This window comes from Myotis daubentonii, chromosome 2 (genome assembly GCF_963259705.1).
Source record: "Myotis daubentonii chromosome 2, mMyoDau2.1, whole genome shotgun sequence".
Classification (NCBI taxonomy): domain Eukaryota; kingdom Metazoa; phylum Chordata; class Mammalia; order Chiroptera; family Vespertilionidae; genus Myotis; species Myotis daubentonii.
In genome coordinates this window covers 20,258,861-20,280,501 of record NC_081841.1, presented here as the reverse complement: position 1 = coordinate 20,280,501, position 21,641 = coordinate 20,258,861, and the positions used below count along the sequence as shown (strand labels likewise).

At 36.6% G+C, this 21,641-nt stretch overlaps 2 protein-coding genes across 9 annotated transcripts in view; one reads left to right on the top strand and one right to left on the bottom strand.

The window, feature by feature from the left end:
• VEZT (vezatin, adherens junctions transmembrane protein) overlaps window positions 1–14,552 on the top strand; it is a 76,515-nt gene extending 61,963 nt beyond the window's left edge. For 6 of the 8 annotated variants that reach the window (XM_059681957.1, XM_059681956.1, XM_059681960.1 and 3 more), the window contains 2 exons: window positions 56–263; window positions 4,519–14,552. In XM_059681957.1, coding sequence (XP_059537940.1) covers window positions 56–263; window positions 4,519–5,045 — 735 coding nt within the window. In that variant the 3' untranslated portion in view covers window positions 5,046–14,552. Of the gene's footprint in view, window positions 1–55; window positions 264–3,232; window positions 3,395–3,459; window positions 4,473–4,518 lie in introns of those variants that run through there. The other 2 variants (XM_059681959.1, XM_059681958.1) reach the window with 2 other exon arrangements.
• Window positions 11,057–21,641, bottom strand: part of LOC132227168 (uncharacterized protein C3orf20-like) — a 58,180-nt gene continuing 47,595 nt past the window's right edge. Inside the window, exons 9-10 of the mRNA XM_059681972.1 lie at window positions 15,586–15,728; window positions 11,057–11,152 (exon numbers count right to left, since the gene is read on the bottom strand). Of these exons, the coding sequence (XP_059537955.1) occupies window positions 11,107–11,152; window positions 15,586–15,728 (189 nt within the window). The 3' untranslated portion in view covers window positions 11,057–11,106. The remainder of the gene's footprint in view (window positions 11,153–15,585; window positions 15,729–21,641) is intronic.

Genomic DNA, 21,641 nt, shown 5'->3' with positions numbered 1-21,641 from the left:
CTGCTAGAAAATCATCTGCTTGAAGTAAAGTTCTTTTTCTTTTATTCATTTTCAGGAATTAGAAGCTTATGTAGATGATTTAGATATGGACAGTGATTTAAGAAAGGATGATTTTTATTACTTGTCTCAAGAAGACAGAGAGAGACAGAAGCGTGAGCATGAAGAATCCAAGAGGGTACTCCAAGAATTAAAATCTGTGCTGGGATTCAAAGCATCAGAGGCAGAAAGGCAGAAGTGGAAGCAACTTCTATTTAGTGATCACGGTAAGCACTGACTTCAGAGTAAAAGGTTATTTCAGTGTAGGGGATTTTTCTTTAACTGAATCTTATTTTGGTTACAGAATTCTTATGACTCTAATTTTAGGGATCCACCAGTAAGTATAGTACTTTTTCTTCTAGATACAAAATCAATTTGTTCAATTAAAGAGTAGGTATGTAATGAAATGGAATATAAAAATCACACTTTTCATCAGTTATTTGATTTTTTGACTGAATTTGTTTTGGAATGGACAGTGAGTTGAATAAATTAGAGTGTTTTCAAATTTTATGTATTTGAGATTCTAAACTCTGTTCTCTTTATGTGGATATTATAAATACCTCAGTGAAACACAAATAATTGGGTTCGCTGTTGAAACAAATGGACTAAGAGACCTAGGCCCTTCGCTACATCGTTTAGGTTACTCAGGGATTTGAACACTGTAGTGGATGGGAGTTGAGAGCCTGCTTCTGTGCACACTGTTTCCATACTTGGATTTGGACAAACCTGGATGACTGTCAATACCTAAGACAGTGGTCGTCAAACTGCGGCTCGCGAGCCACATGCGGCTCTTTGGCCCCTTGAGTGTGGCTCTTCCACAAAATACCACATGTGGGCGTGCATGTACAGTGCAATTGAAACTTTGTGGCCCATGCGCAGAAGTCGGTATTTTGTGGAAGAGCCACACTCAAGGGGCCAAAGAGCCGCATGTGGCTCATGAGCCACAGTTTGACGACCACTGACCTAAGATTAGCCTTAACTCCTCTATGTTTCCCACCCGTCTTTAGTTGAACTTCTTGGGAGGCAGGGAAGGGAATGAGGGGAAGCTTAATACTTGACAATATTAAACTAGCTAATTTCTAGATGAAGAATTAATTTCTAAGAAGGTAGAGGGACTTCCCTTCTATTTTAGAGTATATAGAGCCTCAAAATCAGTTGTCTTCTTTTCCCTTTCTCTTTTTACTCGAAATATATAGGTTAGTTAACTTCTGGAAAGTTCCTCAGGGTCCTCTTAGGAGCCCTACCATTTTGATTCTCCTTTGTCCACACGTACTTTTTTTATTTTATCCTTCCTCCTTCTTTCGATTGACCTCTTTCATAGCCCAGGTCCTCATTAGATTATGCTCATCTACACTAATAAAAGAGAAACATGCAAATTGACCATCCCTCCATTATGCCCACCAGCCAGATCGAGTATGCAAATTAACCCAACAAAGATGGTGGTTAATTTGCATACGCAGGCACGTGGAGTGAAGACTGAAGACAGCATAGAAGGAAGCCAAGCGCTGCAGAAGGGAGTGAAGCGGCAGAAAAGGGAGGGAGCCGAGGCAGCGGAGACGGGAGGGAGCTGAGGCAGCCTCCCCGGGCTTCGCTCCCTTCTCTGCTTTGCTCCAGCCACAGGAAGCCCTATTCTTGCAGGAATAGGCCTGAGGAAGCCCTATTCTTGCAGGAATCTTCCTGCAACAGGCCTCTAGTGTATTATAATAGCCTTAGTTGACTTCCATTTCAGTATCTTTGTCTTCTAAGCTATCCTTAGAAATAGTGTCTAAACTTCAACGATAGCTTCTAACTTTGCAAGGTCTAGATCAGTGATGGCGAACCTATGACACGCGTGTCAGAGATGACACACGAACTCATTTTTTTGGTTGATTTTTCTTTGTTAAATGGCATTTAAATATATAAAATAAATATCAAAAATATAAATCTTTGTTTTACTATGGTTGCAAATATAAAAAAATTTCTATATGTGACATGGCACCAGAATTAAGTTAGGGTTTTTCAAAATGCTGACACGCCGAGCTCAAAAGGTTCACCATCACTGGTCTAGATATTTCTCAAACAGCAAATTGACAATAGCTCTCTACTTAAAAACCTACAGCAGCCCTGGCCAGTTTGGTTCAGTGGATAGAGCATTGGTCTGCAGACTGAAAGGTCCTGGGTTCGATTCTAGTCAAGGGCACATACCTGGGTTGCTGGCTCAATCCCAGTGGGGGGCATGTAGGAGGCAGCCAATCAATGATTCTCTCTCATCATTGATGTTTCAATCAATGATTCTCTCTCATCATTGATGTTTCTATCTCCCTCTCCCTTCCTCTCTGAAATCAATAAAAATATATTTTAACAAACAACAACTACAAAACCTACAGCAGTGCCCCCCTTTTTATTGTATTACATCTAAACTCCTTTTCCTGGTGTTAAGCCTTTCCATCATATGAGTCCATCATTCCCAATTATATGTCCCACTATTTCCAATATAGATATCTTCCTCCAGTTATATTTATCGGATTATGGTTCCACAAATTCACTATTTTTATTCATGAAAACCACTCATGCTGATCCCTTTACTAGACATCTCTCTTCTCCAGGCTGTCCTCGCCACCAGTCTCCTCTGAATCCTGCAGCCCTGCCACCTTTCCTACCAATGCAGACCCTCATGCCAGAAAGGCACTGTAGCAAAATGAAAGCAAGTCTGAGCAGCAAAGCACATAGGAGATTAGGATCTTCCTAGAAGCAGCAGTAAAAATTGAGTTCCTGTTACCTGCTTATATATTGGGCCTACATAACTCATAGATTAAGAGTATTAATGTTTTAGGCACTGTTGTTTTCTATGCGTTGGATTTTTTTTTTTCCTCTGTAATACAGTCTCCTTAAATAAGGGTTTTATTATCCTTCATAGTATTCATTCAACAAATTCTTTCTTCAACAAGTAGTTCTTAACACTGTTCATTGTTTTATATTCCTAACACATAAATCAAGAGACAAAAATCCCTACACTCCTGGAGGCTTATATTCTAGCAGTGTTAATTTAATACACTTGTATTACTCCCCTGCCCCATTTAATTAGCAATTATCAGGAATATCAGTCAACTTCTAATGTATGTTGCATTCTTTAAACCAGCATATTTATAGATTAAAACTGCATGTGAAGACTGAAAATAGCATTATATATAAACTTGTATCCTTTTTTATTGTTTAGTGTTTTCTTCATGTAGCTTTAAAATTATCCTATTGACAATATGGGCAAAGAGAACACTGAGAAATGTGTCTCTTTTTCAGGTACGTGCTTTGATAGTTTACATTTGAAAAGGCAACAATGCTGATTTAGTTTGTGAAATTAAGTAAAAAGCTGCTGATACCATAAAGTGCTTTTCCCATGAAGTTTTTCGGTACATCTTCCAGAGTTGTTTTCATCTCTGCCTACAGGGGTAAAGTCCGAATGGAATTAGAGAGGGAAATTCTGCACTGGAACCTGTTGTCGCTGCTTCTCTAGTGGAGTTACTGCAGCTTAGGGATCTGTTTCTTGCAAATGGACACATTTTACAAAATAATTTTTAAATAAGCGCCAGATCTTCAAGATGTACTTTTTTATTTCTTCCGCCATGCTTCATAATATATTGTATTGTACTAACCCCTCATACTGGGAGGAGAGACTGCCTAGCAAGCAACCCACTGCCTACTAACTTCAAGAGGGGCTAAATAAAACTTCATTTGCCTTGAAAGGACAACTTCTGCCGTATGGTTATATATTATATTTATGTATTATGCTTTGTACAGTAGTTGGTCTTGAGTGCAGATTTTATTTCATTATATATTTTTCTGTGACATTACAAAATGTATAGAAGTTACAGCTTTACTTTCATCAGGGTCTTGTTAGGTGGTTGGCAAGTAAATTGAATTGTATGTTACGTTTGTTTTCCATGCTATTTTAACTTATATATATGTGTGTTGAAAATATGATTATCTGGATTACTTGGGCTTTTTATCTCACATATTATCAGTGAAAGCCATGCTGCTTATTTCTTAATGCTGTGGTCCTCAAAATTTAGTATGCATCAGTACAAGGTGGAAGGCTTATCGACATATCTGGTCCCCAACCCCATCTTCCAATTTAGTAGGTCTGGGGTGGGGCCTGAGAATTTGCATTTCTGCCAAATTCCTAGGGGATGCTGACTGATGCTATTAGTTCAAGGACCACACTTAGAGAATCAATGCTTTAATATTTTGGATAAGAGAATACATGAGGTGTATTTTAAAATCTTCATCATAACCCTGTCTCATTTCATTTCTTAGGCATTTTATCTCTTATAAAGTTCTTTGGATTTATAAGTTTATATTGATTTTACTAGAAAGTTTTACTTAGCCTTTATTTCTTGTTCTTTATAAGAAAAAAATCTACTGGGAGTTTAAATTAAAGTTTAAATTATTTCTGGGTCCTTAGTTATTATTTTTCTTTCTTTCTTTTTGCTTTTTTTTCCTTTAAAGCTGTGTTGAAATCCTTGTCTCCTGTAGACCCAATGGAACCCATAAGTAATTCAGAACCATCAATGGATTCAGATATGGGGAAAGTTGGTAAAAATGATATTGAAGAAGAAAGTAGTAAACCCTCCATAACTGATGATGAAATATGTAGTAGGACTGAGTATTTGTGTGAAAACCCTCTAGATGGTAAAAATAAAGACAATTTTACACATGAAGGCTTCCTGCAAGGAGCTGAAAAAAGAGCGTGTCTGTGGGAAAGTGAAGATGACTCTCAGCAGGCAGATGGTGGTGACCTGATCGCTGCCCATCCAGTTCCCAGGGACTCACCACAGCCCTCCATCAGGCAGAGGCTGGCGCGGCTGCAGCTGTCACCGGATTTTTCCTTCACTGCTGGTCTCGCTGCCGAAGTGGCTGCTCGGTCTCTGTCCTTTACCGCTATGCAGGAACAGACTTTTGGTGACGAGGAGGAAGATCAGTTAGAAGAAAATACAAGTGAGGTAGAAGAAAAAGAAGAACCAAGATTTACATGAAGGATTTTAAATTATTCCTTTTATGAAAGTGTTTTTTAGCTTCAAGACTAGATATTCCACTGGAAAGGGAAAATGAGTGTAAGTTTATTATATATAAAGCTAAGGTATGATTTTACAGGAAGAATCTGGTTTAAACAACTGATCTGAAAATAGTAATTACCTGTATGGCAGATCTTTTAGGACAATAAGAGAAAGGTAAGGGCTCTTATGAATAATTGCTGTTTTACTTGCAGCACAACTGATCAGTTTTGGAAATTCTTTAAGTACTTTTCATAACAAGTGAATTTATCATTTCTTGCCAGAATTTGCTATCACAAAATGACTGGGATAATTCTGTCGCAAGAACATATGACTCTTTTTTACTGTTTTCTCACAGTTAATAACTGCAGTTGTTATGTTAATAACAAGTTGTTTGTATTTTACTTTGTTTATACCACGTCTTAAAACAAAGATACAGGTTCTAAATAAAATAAAAAAAAAGATCTCATGCAATTGATGTGTACTGAGGTTTGGAACTAAAAAATAGTTTTATTTTAAAGGTACTTGGGTTATGACATGTTTCTTATGTTTTCCTTGTTAATGTGTATTCAGCAGTTAATTTTAAGATTTTCTGATGTTTTTTAAAGCGTGCCATTTTAAGCATTATCCTTTTACATTTTTGTGTGTTTACCTTTTTCTGTTTTCATTGCAATCAGAAGAGCTGATTTCAAAGTGGGATCCCTGTGGTCCAAGACCTCATCCCCAACTTTGCAGAAAGTTCTTTTTATCAGTTCGTCTAGATAAGCAGGCCACCATGCTGCTGATTTCTTGCTTTAGGCTATCCCCTCTCCACCTGAATAAGATTCTGGAAACATCCTGTCAGCTTCCTGGAAAGCATCCTTGCCTCCTTAATACTTAATACTTCATTTACAAACTACCTCTTAAAAGAGGTTGCTTTCCAAATTATACAGTAGCATCTGTTTTGTGTTGTGATTGCATTTTATTTATTTATTTGCTTTTATTGATTTGAGAGAGAGAGAGGAAGGGAGAGAAAGAGAGAAACATTGATTTGTTGTTCCACTTATTCATGCATTCACTGGTTGATACTTGTACGTGCACTGACAGGAGATCAGATCCACAACGTTGGCTTATCGGGGTGACACTCTAACCAATTGAGCTGCCCTGCCAGGGCCATGATTGCATTTTCAAAGAGTGATATTTTCAGGAGTATATTGTGTTTTGAAACCTATAGCTTCCATGCACTGACATAGTGTGTAGATGTTATTTGGGGAAAATGTAGCGATAATTCAATTTATGCTGCTGCCCTAGAAAGAAAATTACATAATGAATCTAAATTATCTTTAGAGTTAAGAAGCACATGCAGACTCCTACAACTTAGCACTTAGAGTAAATTTTCATACTAAAGGGTTTATGGGTTTTTTTCAATAATCTAAAGAAATTTATTTTTTATCCTGAGGAAAAACTTGTTTCTGCTTTACTTGAATGGTAGAGATCCTTTGTATTATACGTTATTCTGCCAGTTGCCAAAAATTCTGTGACATCCATATTTAAGCTCTTAGGAGCAGTTCCTAAGAGTAGGCCTAGTTTACAACTCAGAAATAGTAATAACATTTAGAGTTTACTTTCTTTTCTTTAATCCTAGCCTGAGGATATGCTTCATAGATTTTAGAGAGAGCGGAGAGAGGAGTGGGAGAGCGATAAATATCCATTGGCTGCCTCCCAAAGGTGCCCAACCAGGGATCAAACCCTTAGTCTAGGTGTGTGCCCTGACCAGGAATCGAACCTGCAACCTTTCAGTGTATGGGACAACGCTTCAACCAACTACGCCGCCCAGCCAGGGCAAGTTTACTTTCTTTTTAAATTAGTTTGTAAACTCCTTTTTTCCTTGGATTTAGAAGAAATAACTAAGGAAAAATTTGATAATCTTTCTCTTAATCTATAATCTTACACAGGAAGAATTCGAGATTAATACTTTTTAATTTTGTTATATTTTGTTTTTTATTACACCAGTGTGGGAAAAAATATCTTCATAATATTCTACCAGTTTTATTCAATGCTCTCTAAGGGGATACTTTTTAAATGTGAAGGGCTAATTTAATCAAGAATTTGTAACCTTCGCCCTGGATAGAGCGTCAACCTGCGGACTAAAGGGTCCCAGGTTTGATTCCAGTCAGGGGCACATGCCTAGGTTGTGGGCTCAAGCCACAGTGGGGGTGTGCAGGAGGTAGCCAATCAATTATTCTCTCTCATCATTGATGTTTCTATCTCTCCTCCTCCCTTACTGTCTTAAATCAATAACAATACATTTTTTTAAAAAAAGAATTTGTAATTTTCCAGTCTGATTTATTTTATTCACTAGTTAATTAGTTCAGTGAAAATTTTGCTTGGTGAAATCATGATATAAGGATCTTAAAATTTTAATTTAATGTTTTTTTGGTGTGTGTAATTTTCAAATTTTCTTTCATCTTTTAAAATATTTTCAAGATAAGATATTATCTTTCCTGTGAAAATTACTAACTTATAATAATCTAGAAGTCAGTGTTTCTCCATTTTTTCATGGGGCACCTATAATAGAATAAATTGGACGTCTTATTTTTCAAATGCAGACATAGAACCAGCCTCCCAATTATTCTTAGTTATTTTGGAATAAGACCTAGGTGGTGTTTATGCCCAGTAAAAATCTAAGAACCTCTATGTTAGACTTTATGCTTCCTTCCAATGAATACCTGAAGAAGTAAAATACGCCAATGTAATATAAGTAGATATCCTTGTTTGTTACTTTTCTGAGAATATTTCACTTTGTCTTATTAGGCTCTTGACTAGTTTTAATAGCTGCTAACCCACATACAAAAGAAACCCTGTGGGGAAAATATTTTGTGGGGAAAATTTGTAATTGTGCTTTCCAATTTTAACAATAATATTTTGACAGGATAATTCTTATTAGGAGTAATATCCTAACAGCTTTTATCTTTTCTATTTTTAAATATGATATGTTTTCATTGATTTTTAGAGAATAAGGGAGGGAAGGAGAGAGAAAGAGAGAGAGAGAGAGAGAGAGAGACAGACAGACATCCACCGGCTGCTTCCCGCACACCCTCCCACTGGAGATCGAGGCCGCAACCTGGAATCAAACTAGCAGCCTTTCGGTTGATGGGACAGCACTCAACCAACTGAGCCACACCTTACCAGGGCTGACAGCTTTTAATACAAACATTTCCATAGTTTGTTTTAAACCTAGTATTTAATGCAAGGATGTTTTTAAAAAAACTATTTAAGTCAGTCTTGAAGACAGAATTTTTATGCTTTGTCTATAGTTAGGAAAATCATGACAATAAATGATCTGGTGACAATTATATCTTAAATTATTTTCTTTCAGCTTTCATTAAAACTACATATCTGGTCTGACTAGTGCCAGACTCTTCCTAGTGTTCAATTTGTGGTCCTCTGCTTATATTCACAAGTTTTCTCTATTATCTGACTTCATAAGTTAAGTCCTCTTAAAGTCTAATTGTACTTACAATATCTGAATATACTTTATTGGGAAATAATACATTGACTCAAGTTTGAAGTTATGGGAGACAAGCAGGTCAAAAGAAACATATTTAAGACCAATTAGTAAGGAAATTTAAGAATATTGGCTTAAGTGTTTAATGCAGAAGGATAAGCCTGAGTTTAAATCACAGATCCATCATTTAAAAGCTGTGGATACAGCTAACTTAATAACTTCACAGGAAGTTTTTCCAGCAAAACCCAAATCTCTAGATTGCTAAATGATGTTTGTGATTCTGACTTCTCAGAAGTATTTAAAAGTAAAACTATTGAGGCTAAAAAAAAAAAAAAAACAAGATCTGGTCATAAATATATTTGTAAAATAAGTCAAAAATTAAAAGTTCAGTTTTCATTAAAAAAATAGTAATTCTGATTCACATAATAAAAGTGGTAAAGCTTTTAATATTAAAGCATAAAAAGATTCAAGTTCATCTACATTTCACAAAATTATAAATCAAGTGTTAAGGGATCTTGGAGGTCATTTCACTCTGGTGACTTATACCCCATCACTACTGTAAAATATGAAATATTTTGATACATTATTGAGAAATCATGTGGGAAGGAAGGCTCAGTTGATTTGTATTAATCATCGTGTATTGTTTCTTTACCTAAACAAAACAAGGAAACAGGAACTAAATACCATAAGATTGGTATAGCTCAGCCAACTCATTATTTGAATTAAAGTAGGTATCATGCCATGAATGACAACTAGACAAAGCATAAAATAAAAGTTGATTTATTCTCTCAGTTATATTTATAAGAACATATCTGTGCAATTTACATTATATTAGAAAATAAAGCTATAAATATTTTAGAGGAAAAAATATGAGGAAATACCCTAAGTATAGTAACAGTTGATTTATCTGTAATCATTGATGATAACTAACTTGTATAAGTTAATTTTTTGGGTAACTGAGGCAAATCCATTTAATAAACTTTTTTAACAGTACAGTGTGAAATTTTCTACAATGTACTTTCTACTTCTCTTTTAGTATATAATTTTAACTTTTTTTTTGTCATCTTTAAGAACATCAATTATGGAGTGGTAATCAGAAACTCGCCCTCAGGAGGCTCCTGAGACATATAATGCCCCTTTCCTGCATGGTCCTGTATTGCTATGCTTTTGAGTCATGTTTGTTTTTCACAGTTTCTCTGTTTTCCCGTATAATCAGCTGTCACTTTTTGCTCCTGTCTTCTGTGCCTGCATCCTGCACTAGCCCCTAATTTGCTGCTTCTAATCTGCTGTGGACTGGGAAACCAGATTGCCAAGCTTGCTAGAATTGTGTCTAAAATAAGAGTAAGTAGACTGAAAGAAGGCTAAGGGGCTTTTCTGTCAGTGGCGTGCATGGACTTTATGGAACCTGTTTGGCTGCTTAGCATACTTTTGTTTGCCTCTTAGTTCTTTACTAAACTTGCTAAAAACATTTGGTTGTATATGTGATTGCCATATATTTGAAGTATTAATTCATTTTTATATATTGATATTTCTAGGACTCTCCATTAATGAATTAAGCTCTGAAAGAAAATTTTACTAACATCCTTGCATAAATTGTGTATATTTTAGGACAATGTTAAACATTTTGTTCTTAGTTGTTCTTAGTATAGTGTATAGACTTAAAACATACAGCACTGTAAACGTGCTTTCAACTCTGTTCATCAAGATTTATATTCTAGAACTATTGGTTTGAGACTAAACATGCATGGGTAATTTAGTAGAATTACCCGTGAACTGGGTTTCTGAATTTTGGGGGAATGAGTCATTCTTTATACCCCAGTTTTCTATAGCGCTTAAATTAAGCATTAAAATTTTTTGAAATAGGTGTTGAAGGGAATCTTTAAAACTTAATATGCATTGCTATCCTCTTAAACAATATATGAAATGCATTTTATTTAATCTTTTTTGATGTCAAAATGGTCATTATTAACAGTAGTTAATTATGCTGTGATAAACTAATTAGGCATTGAGAGCTATATACCCTTTACCAAATGGCTCCATTCTGCTGTGCTTTCTTCATTTTGTTGTCTTTGTTTTTTAATAGTTCTAATTTCTCCAGTTTATATTACTGCTTGCTTAAGTGTGCCTTTTTCCATCCTCATAGTTCCCCTTCTAGTCTGCTTGGTTTTGAAAACAAGGTGGCTAAGACTGCTAGAATAATGTAGGAAGTAAGAGTAAATTGACTCAGTAAAGACCCCAAAAACTGGATTATACTAACTGCATGAATTTTGTAACATCTATTACTTTAGTACCTATTTCATTTCTATCCTGAAAATAAGTGAAGTTACAATCAGTACCTTTTCTCAAAGTAGTAGAGCTTTCATTGTACAAAAGGAACCATTTTGTTTTTATACTTTACCTTCTCTGTATTTTTATCCTCTAATTTTTTTATTCCTATTAAAACCAGTCCATTCAAATGACCATTTTCTACAGTACTTTCTCTTTGATCTGGATATCATATGCTGCTAAGAATTTCTTTGGTGAGGTTTTTTTTTTAATGTTGTTTAATTTTTATTTTTAGAGAAGTATATCTTCATTTCCAAAACATGAAGTAGGTTGAGCCCTGGAAAATAAGAAAACTTTTATTATTGATATCACAGAAGACAATATCTTTATTTTCATACAATTAATTGTATGTTAAAATCTTGCCAAAAGTTATCAATGTTAGAATGATATTACAGATATTTGAATGACTAAATTCCCAGTGTAATTCTATATTTTGCATGTTTAAATTATTATTTAATGTGTTAAGTAATCAAGCATGATAATTTCTCTCTTGAATGAAAAATAAATATGAATGTGCATGTTATAATGTTTGTAAGTAAAATTCAAATCTGTCTAGAAGGGGGTATTCTAGCATCTAACAGCTTAGTTTTACCAACAGGCCGATTGTGTTTAAGTAATCATATGTTAAAAACAGTCTGCTTATTTTATGGTCGTGCCCCATAGTCAGCTTTCCATTATTCATGCTATTGGAAGGGAATTATGGCACAACAGTTATTAAAAAACAGATAATCTAAACAGTTTCTTGAGTTGAGACTGCTATTACAGAATAGGTAGTCAGGTGCCAAACTTGGATTGGTGGTACAAGGAGAAAATTTCTCCTTAAGTATAGTTATGGGATAAAAGTGATTGTACTCATTGTAATTGCCTAAACCAAAAAAAAAAAAAAGAAAATGGATATGAATACAAGATCCACATAGTCCACATATACAAAAACTTAGCATGAATGAGTTGATTTTATGAATATCCTAAAATGTGTGATGAATTGAAGTGCAAATGGTATTTTTAATGCTATATTTTAATTGTCAGCAGTTAAATTTGTTTCTTTCATTCCCATTTACTGAATTCCATTTGGCACATATCAAACATGTTATTGCAATAGGACAGTGTTTAACTTGTGTGTACTTCTAATTGCACTTTAAAAGTGGGTATATTCTATGAAATATTATTGTAGAAATAGATATTTCCTCTCATGTTTGTATCTTAAGTTTCTCAAAATATATTACTATAAGTTTATTCTTTTATAATATCCTTTTCCTCCCAAGAAAGTTTTAAATTAACTCCATTTCTTAAAGAATTTTCTGCACTTATATTATACCAACCTGTAGTACCTTCTATTCATACTATGACTTAAGTAATGCTCACTCAGGCACAGGAGTAACATTCTGATTCACATAATAAAAGTGGTAAAGCTTTTAAAAATGGCAACATGCAGAAAGCTCCAGAACTGTTCCTTAAAAGGTTGGCATGTGGTCCTCAGACAGCCCTGAAGGTCCACATGAGTGAAAAGCCTAGACGTCTGAGCTGAAAGCACTCCCAAGGAGTTTGGTTTTGTTTGGGTTTGTTCTAGGTATGGTCCCAGGGATCCCAGATCAAACCAGGCCCCTGGGCCTATCCTAGAACCAACCTAAACTCGCGCATCATTCCTGGACCATCAAGAGTATGAAGACTGAAGATAACCTGAGGTTTCTGAGACATCCTACATCCATCAGGACTCACTTTTTTGTATGTGTGCCTACATTTTAGCAAGAATTGATTGGTTAATCCTTCTAAAATTAAAGGGATGGGAATGGATAACAAAATAAAGCATTACTAGACATTGACATAGTCATTTGTCACAATAGAAAAGTGATATGTAATATTGTTAATAATTGCCAATGAGGAGAACTGTACTTGTAGCTTTTATTATTGGATTGGATCTCTATTTTTAGGTTAAGCAACTTAGCCACCAAAAGACATTCTCTCCCAAATTAATTATTTGTTTCTGTTTTTCTCAGAGTTTCTACTCAATATCAGTCTTATTTAACTAATTGTTCATAGTTTCTGAAAGGATTGGTCTTTGCCTCTGGCTCCAGTGCTAGTAATTTTAAACTCTTATTTTGGAGACTGCCTTTTTCTTTTACTCTTTTGGATCTACCACATTGCTCTAAACTCGCTTTTTGAGGTTCAGATCTGGAAAGAAACGTAGCATCATTTGTAGACACACCATCCCTTGTGGGATGCATTGCAGGTTGCATTGCAGAATCTGCTGTTGTTGATGAAAACAAGCTAGGGTGACAGAGTGGAAATAGGCTAATAGGTCACATTTTACAAAGGTGTTTTGTCAAATAGTATGTTCCTTGATTTTTCATTCCCTGCTACTCTGGATTTTTAAAGTATTCTGACCTCGTTGACTCATTGCATGGTCTTACATCATAACTGTGACATTGCTATAGCCACATACATGTTTTTGTTTAATTTGGAGGACAGGGTGTTGGAAAAGGATTGAAATGGCCCCAAATCCAAAGGGTTATGATACACATTGAAAATGTATACTTTGGGTAATACTGGCATTTCTATAGGTTTAGACCCTGTTTGAAATAATTGCTGACTAATCAAGGACTCCACATGTGAAAGGAGCTAAAAAATGTACTATTTGTCCAAGCCCAGTCACATCAGAAAAATTGGGTCAATGGTTATTCTTTAAAATAGGACTGACTCATTCTGAAGAACTCAACCCTACAATTAGTTCTGTACTACATTCATTACAGAGATGCTTCATCCCATGAATTCTATTATTTTTTGCCTGGTAAATTGTGTATATATATATTTTTTTCACTCTTCTTTCTCATGTTTTCCTTTTTGCACAGTGTTTTCCTGTTTGCATAAATCAAAACACTATACATGTTACTATGTGTATATTTCTTTTGATAAACAGACTGGATGGAATGATCTTTGGATTTTGATTCCTTTTAAATCCACGTGATTTAAATGCTCTGTCTTATAAATTCACTTTTAATTTATACTTCAATTCTTCTCATTCATATTTATCTAATGAACTATGTAGAATTACATAGGTGAGCCTTATATATGGATTCATGTAGAATTTATAACTTTTTGTATTCACCTAAATACGAAAATGTTGTAACATCAGTAATCTTGTATCAATGCACGGATCTGTGAGCATATTTAACTTTATTTCTTAACATAGTCAGAAGTGTGTGAACCCATCTTATGTGTGTGTACAATGTGCTCTCAGTGTGTGGGGGCCTTTGCACTCTCTCTTTTAACATTGTTAAATGTGAACCCTGCAAATGGGAAAGTTATGAACCATCTTACAGAGTTCAGGCTTGTTAACCCAGTAAGTTTCTAAAGTCGGCCTTCGCTTCATATACTTTGAGAGTGTTAGGTATTTTCTTTTAATATAATTTGAGAATATTCTTTCAGAGATATTTTAATTTTTACTTTTTGACTACTTATGTTTTATATAGAACTACTTTACTCACCCTTCCTGAAAACTTGAGATTATAATTTTTAACACAATACTTTCTTTGATAGATTTATGTATTTTATTCTATTTCATTTTTGTCAGCTCTTTTAAAATACTTTATAAGAACCCAATAGTAGGTTTGTATATGTCTGTATTATTTTTGTTCCTCCTAAGCTTAAGAAGACCCTAATAAAATCTGTACTTCTTTGTATCTTTTTTTGTGTGTACCATTTTTATTCTGGTGTTTGCAACATGAATTAGCCAAAGGTGAAATTCTTTGTCTCTTTCTTCTGTCCCTATTTTTCTTCTATTACTGTTTTTCAGAATTTGTTAATATACCCATAGAAGACAGCAGTTGTCTAAGAAAGCCCTAGATTCATTAGTCTAAGTTTTGTTTGGTCATTTACATGCTTCACATGATAATTTTATCAGAGTGAAAGCAGCCAATTAAGTTTAAAAGCAACATTTTCACCCTTTAGAGCAGTGGTTCTCAACCTTCCTAATGCCGTGACCCTTAATACAGTTCCTCATGTTGTGGTGACCCCCAACCATAAGATTATTTTCATTGCTACTTCATAACTAATTTTGCTACTGTTACGAATCGTAATGTAAATATCTGATATGCAGGATGTATTTTCATTGTTACAAATTGAACATAATTAAAGCGTAGTGATTAATCACAAAAACAATATGTAATTATATATGTGTTTTCCAATGGTCTTAGGCGACCCCTGTGAAAGGGTCGTTCAACCCCCAAAGGGGTCGCAACCCACAGGTTGAGAACCGATGCTTTAGAGTGTCTGTCAGCCATTGGGTACATTCTCATTGTGGGGACCCCGCCCATGCACTGGGCCTCTAGTTGTGTTATATTTGTTAACTTAGATGACCTCCCTGACAGAAAAGACATATAGAATGAAGAAGAAAGTTAACATCCATAAAGTCATACTCTGTGCTATGTAATTAAAGGAATTATTGGTTTGACTCCTTCTAAGCTTAGCTTAACAGTCTTGGGAACATTTGCTGGTTAATAAGAAAGTGGTTTCCTTGAACTGAACTTTTAAATAAATAAGCTACCTCTTTCCAGAAAAGATTTGAGGCAAGGGATAAATACTTATAAAGGCAAAAGTAAGTTTGAGGTAAAGAAAAAATCACTCATAAAGGCAAAAGTAAATCCCAATTAGCCCTTGTCTGGGATTTACTCATTAAAAGTGTAAGATAAGGTAGAACGTGCGTAGTTACTCTACCGGATTCTGAAGTCACTGGGTAGGAAATATCCCATATGATAATCACCCCTTGTCTTCACAATTTGCTTCTGAAGGTCTTTAGCAGATGTGCTGTAACCATTGAAAATAAAGTTGGCAAATAGTAATTTTCCTTGGATGTACATCTATAAAAATTTAAAGAACATTTTTAGAATCTCATCATATGAAAATTAGTCCTATTTATTTAAAGGTGTTTTTCTATGCATTTATTTTCCTAAGTCACCATATAGGACACATTCACACATACAGAACACACACAAATCCTAATTATCACTTCAAACAGCATAATCTTCTCAGTCTGCATTTAGTTTCATTATCGGACTCCCATAAAAATTCAATTAAATGGGCAGTTAATTCCTCTGAGCATCGTTTACTCACATATTAAAACTTCATTTCATTTCTTGAGACATTCTCCCCCATGCCACTGTGCCCAATGTTTAGATTCCCTATTGCTCATGAAGTTGGTGTGAGAATCTTTTTACAAAAGCACTTGGTAAACTGAAAAGATATTCTTTTCTAGATATTCTTTTCTTTTCTGTCGACTGTATCTGGTTGACTGTGATGAGAGATTAAATATTTAAACCACACCAGTTATACCATTGTTCCAGGAATTAAACTAAGTGGAATTGAAAGACTTTCCCAAAAAACTCAAGCCAAGCAAACAGAACCTGATAGCCTCTTGGTGACCAAATATTGACCTAATGACGAAATAAAAGCAAAGGGATTCTAACTACCCTCTAAAGCACTTACCACTTAACCTTAATGAAATGTCCCAAAATGCATCTGGACAAAAACTCTTTCAGTTGAGATTAGAAAGGGGGTATGTTGAGACCAAAATTCTCTCTCCTAGCAATCCTAAAGTCTCACTTATGGTAAAAACAAAGAGAAGACCATTTTCTACCCTACCTACCGAGGCATATATTCCAATGCTGCCAACAGGAACTTTATTTTCCCCATTTTGAACTATGAGTCAAGAAACCCAGGTTAAAAAAAAAAAAAAACAGGTTCAAATCTCACCTCCTCCCTATGGTTGTGGGATCTCCTTGAAGCCTGTTTCCTTTTATGTGGAAACAGCAACTTCACCTCAGAGGACTGTCACCAGGACCCAAGGAATTAGTTATGTGAAAAGGTATGAATCTCAGAAGATATTCTTTTCCTTTTGGGTCTCCAATATTTATCTTTTTGGGGAATTCCTGCCTTGTAGAAAAGCTTGGGGCCCTGTCAAAGGCTGGGACAAAGACTTGGTTGATAAGTGAAATAGACAAAGCAACATGAGAGAGGTTTGGCATTCCTGTTGGAAAGAAAGGTGAGGGTTTAGTCACTCAGTCAAAATGGTGCATGGTATGACAAAAGTAGGTTTACAATGGTAAGTGCTCAAAATAGCTTATTCTTGTATTATTTATTCATTAAGGTATTTTACATATGAACAACTGTAAACCTAATTTGCCACACCCTGTATTTATTGGCAGGCTACTATTTTTCTAGGCACTGGGATGCAGGGACTCTGCCCATTTGTTCATTTCTGCATCCCAGTGCAGTAGACGGATACGAGGCTAAGTAGTGATGAATGCTATGCACCAAGTAAAGCAGGATAAGAAATGGAATGCGAAACAGGCTCTTTTAGATAGAACAGGCCACTGAGCGGGTGACCTTTACCTAGAGACCTGGTTATGTGAGAGAATAAACCATGCACCTGTCCAGTGAACCACCAGCAAAGTGAGCACCGTGTGTAAAGGCTCTGAGGGGGAACAACAAAGAGGCTAGAGCTGTGGAAGCCAATGGGCAAGTGGAGGTGAAGTAAGCCAGGGGCCAGATTACATGAAGTTTTGTGGTCCATAGAAAGGATCCCAGATTGGCTTTTTTCTGTTTAAATATAGTTTTATTGATTTCAGAGAGGAAGGGAGAAGGAGAGAGAAACATCAATGATGAGAGAGAATCATTGATTGGCTGCCTCCTGCATGGGCTGCCTCCTGCACATCCTCCTACTGTGGGCATGTGCCCTGTCTGGAAATCGAACCGTGACCTCCTGGTTCATGGATCCATGCTCAATCACTGAGCCACACCAGCCAGGTTTGATCCCCGGTGTGGGGCATGCAGGAGGCAGCTGATTAATGATCCTCTCTCATCATCAATGTTTCTATCTCTCCCTCTTCCTTTCTCTCTGAAATCAATTATATCCTATATTATAAAAAGCCTGTGGTCGTGAGGCCCTCATGCCATAACGACCGATCACCAGGAGGCTGCATGTGGGCAGGGACTTTACACTGCGTCCCGCGAGCGCTGGCAGAGATTTGACCAAGAGATGCATCAGGGGAGTCCCGTGGCGCCAATGGGGGCTTGACGCTGCATCCCCGCTGGTGCCAGTGGGTCTGGGTCTCACACGATTTCGAGGTGCATGTGGGTGCCCAGGGACTTGACTCTGGGTCTCGCGGAGCCGGCAGGACTTGACGCTGTGTCCTGTGGGCACCGGCCCAGACTCTAACAGGAGGGAGGAGGGAGCCAGATACCTGCACCCAGGACTTGGCAAATAGCGATATTAAAATATTTCTTCTAATTGATTCCCTTTCAATGTGCATGAATTAGTGCACCGGGCCACTAGAGTGTGTGTGTGTGTGTGTGTGTGTGTGTGTGTGTGTGTCCTTTTTTTAAATAGATACTTAGGGTTGACTTAGATCTACTGAATGAGGATCTCCAGGGGATGAGGCTTATAATTCCTAAAGAGCCCCACAGGTGGACAACAGGTTTAAGGATTACTGATTTAGGAAAAGGTAAAGTGAAGAGAGAGGGAAAGGCTGTGGCTCAGGTATACCAAAAACAATAGACCAGGGGCTCAGCATAGAACCCATTAAACCATTTCTATACATACACACACACACACACACACACACACACACACACACCCCGTCGCACCACCACTTTACCACTACCTTCACTAGTCAAAGTCCTAAACCAGTGATAGCGAACCTATGACATGCATGTCAGAGGTGATATGCGAACCCATTTTTTTGGTTGATTTTTCTTTGTTAAATGGCATTTAAATATATAAAATAAATATCAAAAATACCTTTGTTTTACTATGGTTGCAAATATCAAAAAATTTCTATATGTGACACGGCACCAGAGTTAAGTTAGGGTTTTTCAAAACGCTGACACGCCGAGCTCAAAAGATTCGCCATCACTGTCCTAAACAATGAGCTCCATACCCGTGTGTGAATAGCTTGTGCAATATTTTTGATTTACCAATAGTTTTTGTATACACATTCTCATTTGAACAAACATTTTCATTTGAAGATACATTCTCACAACAAACAGATAAATTAAATTAAATCTGGCCATTAAATTCAGATCTGGTTAATATGCTAACTCAATCCTCACAACATCCCAACAGTGGTGTTTTTCTCCCCAGTTTACAGATGAGGAGATTGAGGCCAGCCACAAGACGAGGAGCTGGGATGCAAACTCAAGTTTCTGACCCCAAAGTTTATGCTCTTATTTCATAAAAAAAAAAAAAACACAAAAAAACCCCACTGATCTTTATGCTGCTTCATTTTTTAAAAAATGGCTACTAAACTAGGTTAGCGTTTAAAGCACAGAACCACTCCAATTTTCCCAGAAAGGATAAGAATCATCAATCTCAGCCAGATTTTCATACTTCCTTGGTAGGTACTGGTTTTGCTCCCAGAGTCTGTCATAAGACTTTCTTAGGGATGCAGGCAGAAGCAATGGAAGGCTCCTGTTCAAATATGCCTCTAAAATCAGAACCTGGAAATGGGACAATAAGGTGATTGGTTGCCCCCACCTCAAATCACCTCCAATCACCAGTAGGCACTTGGGTCTACAGGTCCAAGGCTCAGGTGAGAAGTCTGGACTGATGTTGGAGATATGGGTGTCACCAGCATACAGGGATAGCTCCCGGATCTGTGGGAAAGAATGAATGTGTGGAGAGGTACACTGAGGAATGCCAACATTCCGGGGTGGGGTGGGAAGGCTCAACTGGAAACATTCTCTTAAATATCTTGACCCCTTCATAATCCAGATCAAAATAATGAATGTTCCTGTTTACATTTCATTGTTTCTCGTTCTGGTTTTTAGTGAGGAGAAAAACTTATAAGTCCTATGTTCTTTAATTCAACACTGCCTACAAATTATTATTGGAGCAAGCCACAGAGGGGATTGGGACTGGGAGAGACCCATTAAAAGCATCTGTACTTCCTGCTTATAAGCAAAAGCCCAGATGATACGCTGTTTGTATCACTAGATCTATGGAATATTAAGAGCGATACTGAAAAAGGGTTCGGCAGCTAAATTATAGGGAATATGAACAAAATTAATTTGAACAAAATTAAACAGATCTCTTCTAAGAAAAAAGATTATGAATATTTACATATAAGCTACCATAAAGTTTATACTTATTCCATGGCTTCTTATGATGAAGTTGAGTTTCTCAGGCTATTTGCTACAAAGAGCAAAGAGCTTTCTGGTGATACACAAAGATTTTTTGTAATGGTTCCAAGGAATGTTGACTTGTATTCTTGAGATCATAAATATTTATAATTAGAAATTGCATTTGTTAAAATGTTTATTTACTTAAAAATATAAACTATATTTGTATAAGAGATTGTTACCCACCAAATTTGAGATAATTAGCTTCACCAACTTTATTCTGTAGTTTCTCTAGCCTCTAATTGGTGCCTAGATTTTTTTTTTAATCAGAAAGCACCTAGACCTTTTGTCTAGACATCTTCACATCTTATAGGCTTGTGTTTTTTTTTGTTTTTTTTAAAATATATTTTATTGATCTTTCACAGAGAGGAAGGGAGAGAGATAGAGAGCCAGAAACATCGATGAGAGAGAAACATCGATCAGCTGCCTCCTGCACATCTCCTACTGGGGATATGCCCGCAACCCAGGCACATGCCCTTGACCGGAATCGAACCCGGGACCCTTCAGTCCGCAGGCCGACGCTCTATCCACTGAGCCAAACTGGTTTCGGCAAGGCTTGTTTTTTGTTGTTGTTTTTTTATCCTTACTGGAGGATATGTAGAAAGAGAGGAAGGGGGAGAGAGAAACATTGATGTGAGAGAGAAACATTGATCAGTTGCCTTCTGTATAGACCATGACTGGGGCTTGAACCCACAACCTAGGTGTATGCCATTGACTAGGAATCCAACCCAAAGTCTTTCAGCTTACAGGATGATGCTCCAGCCAACTGAGCCACACCAGCCAGGGCACAGGCTTGTATTTTAATAAGCCTGGCAGCTCTAACATTTGTTTTTGAAAAGTGTAGTAAATGTCAGTTTTTTCCTACCACTTGTCCAAAGATGTATCTTTTCCATAAGTGTTGGACCATTGGGGTGTGACCCCAATAGAAATCCTGAATGACTTCCTCCTCAGAACATGCATTTTTCTGTTAACTATTAGAGTTGGAAGGTACCTAGACATCATCTAATCCAGCCCCCTTGCTTTACAGATAAACAAATTGAGGACTAGAAAGGTTAATTATCTGTGGTCACCCAACAAGTCAGGTATTTATATCTTTCCTACACTGCCTCCCCACTTCTTTTTTATTGTTGTTATTGTGGTAAAATATATACGATTAAATTGATCACTTTAGTCATTTTAAAGTGTACAGTTCAGTGGCATTAAGTACATTCACATTGTTGTGCAACCACCACCACCATCCATCTCCAGAACTTTTTCATCATCATCAACTGAAACTCTGTGTGTACCCTTGAAGCAAGAACACCACATTCTCACCTCCTCCAACCCCTGCTAACCACTGTTTTGTTTTCTGTCTAGGGATCTGACTATTCTAGGTACCTCACATTGTTAGGGCAAAAATAGAATATTGGGGGCTAGCTATAGTTATATGAAATATTAAGCATGCTCAATTAACAGTGATTTCGTTGTTTTGATTAAGAGAGGACATTCTAACCTGGCAGGGAGTTGCAGGCCCCTGGGACCTGGGAGTCAACCTTGGAATGTGGTCCCTTCTCATTCAAGAACTATCCAGTATCATTAAAATTAACAACCTTGTT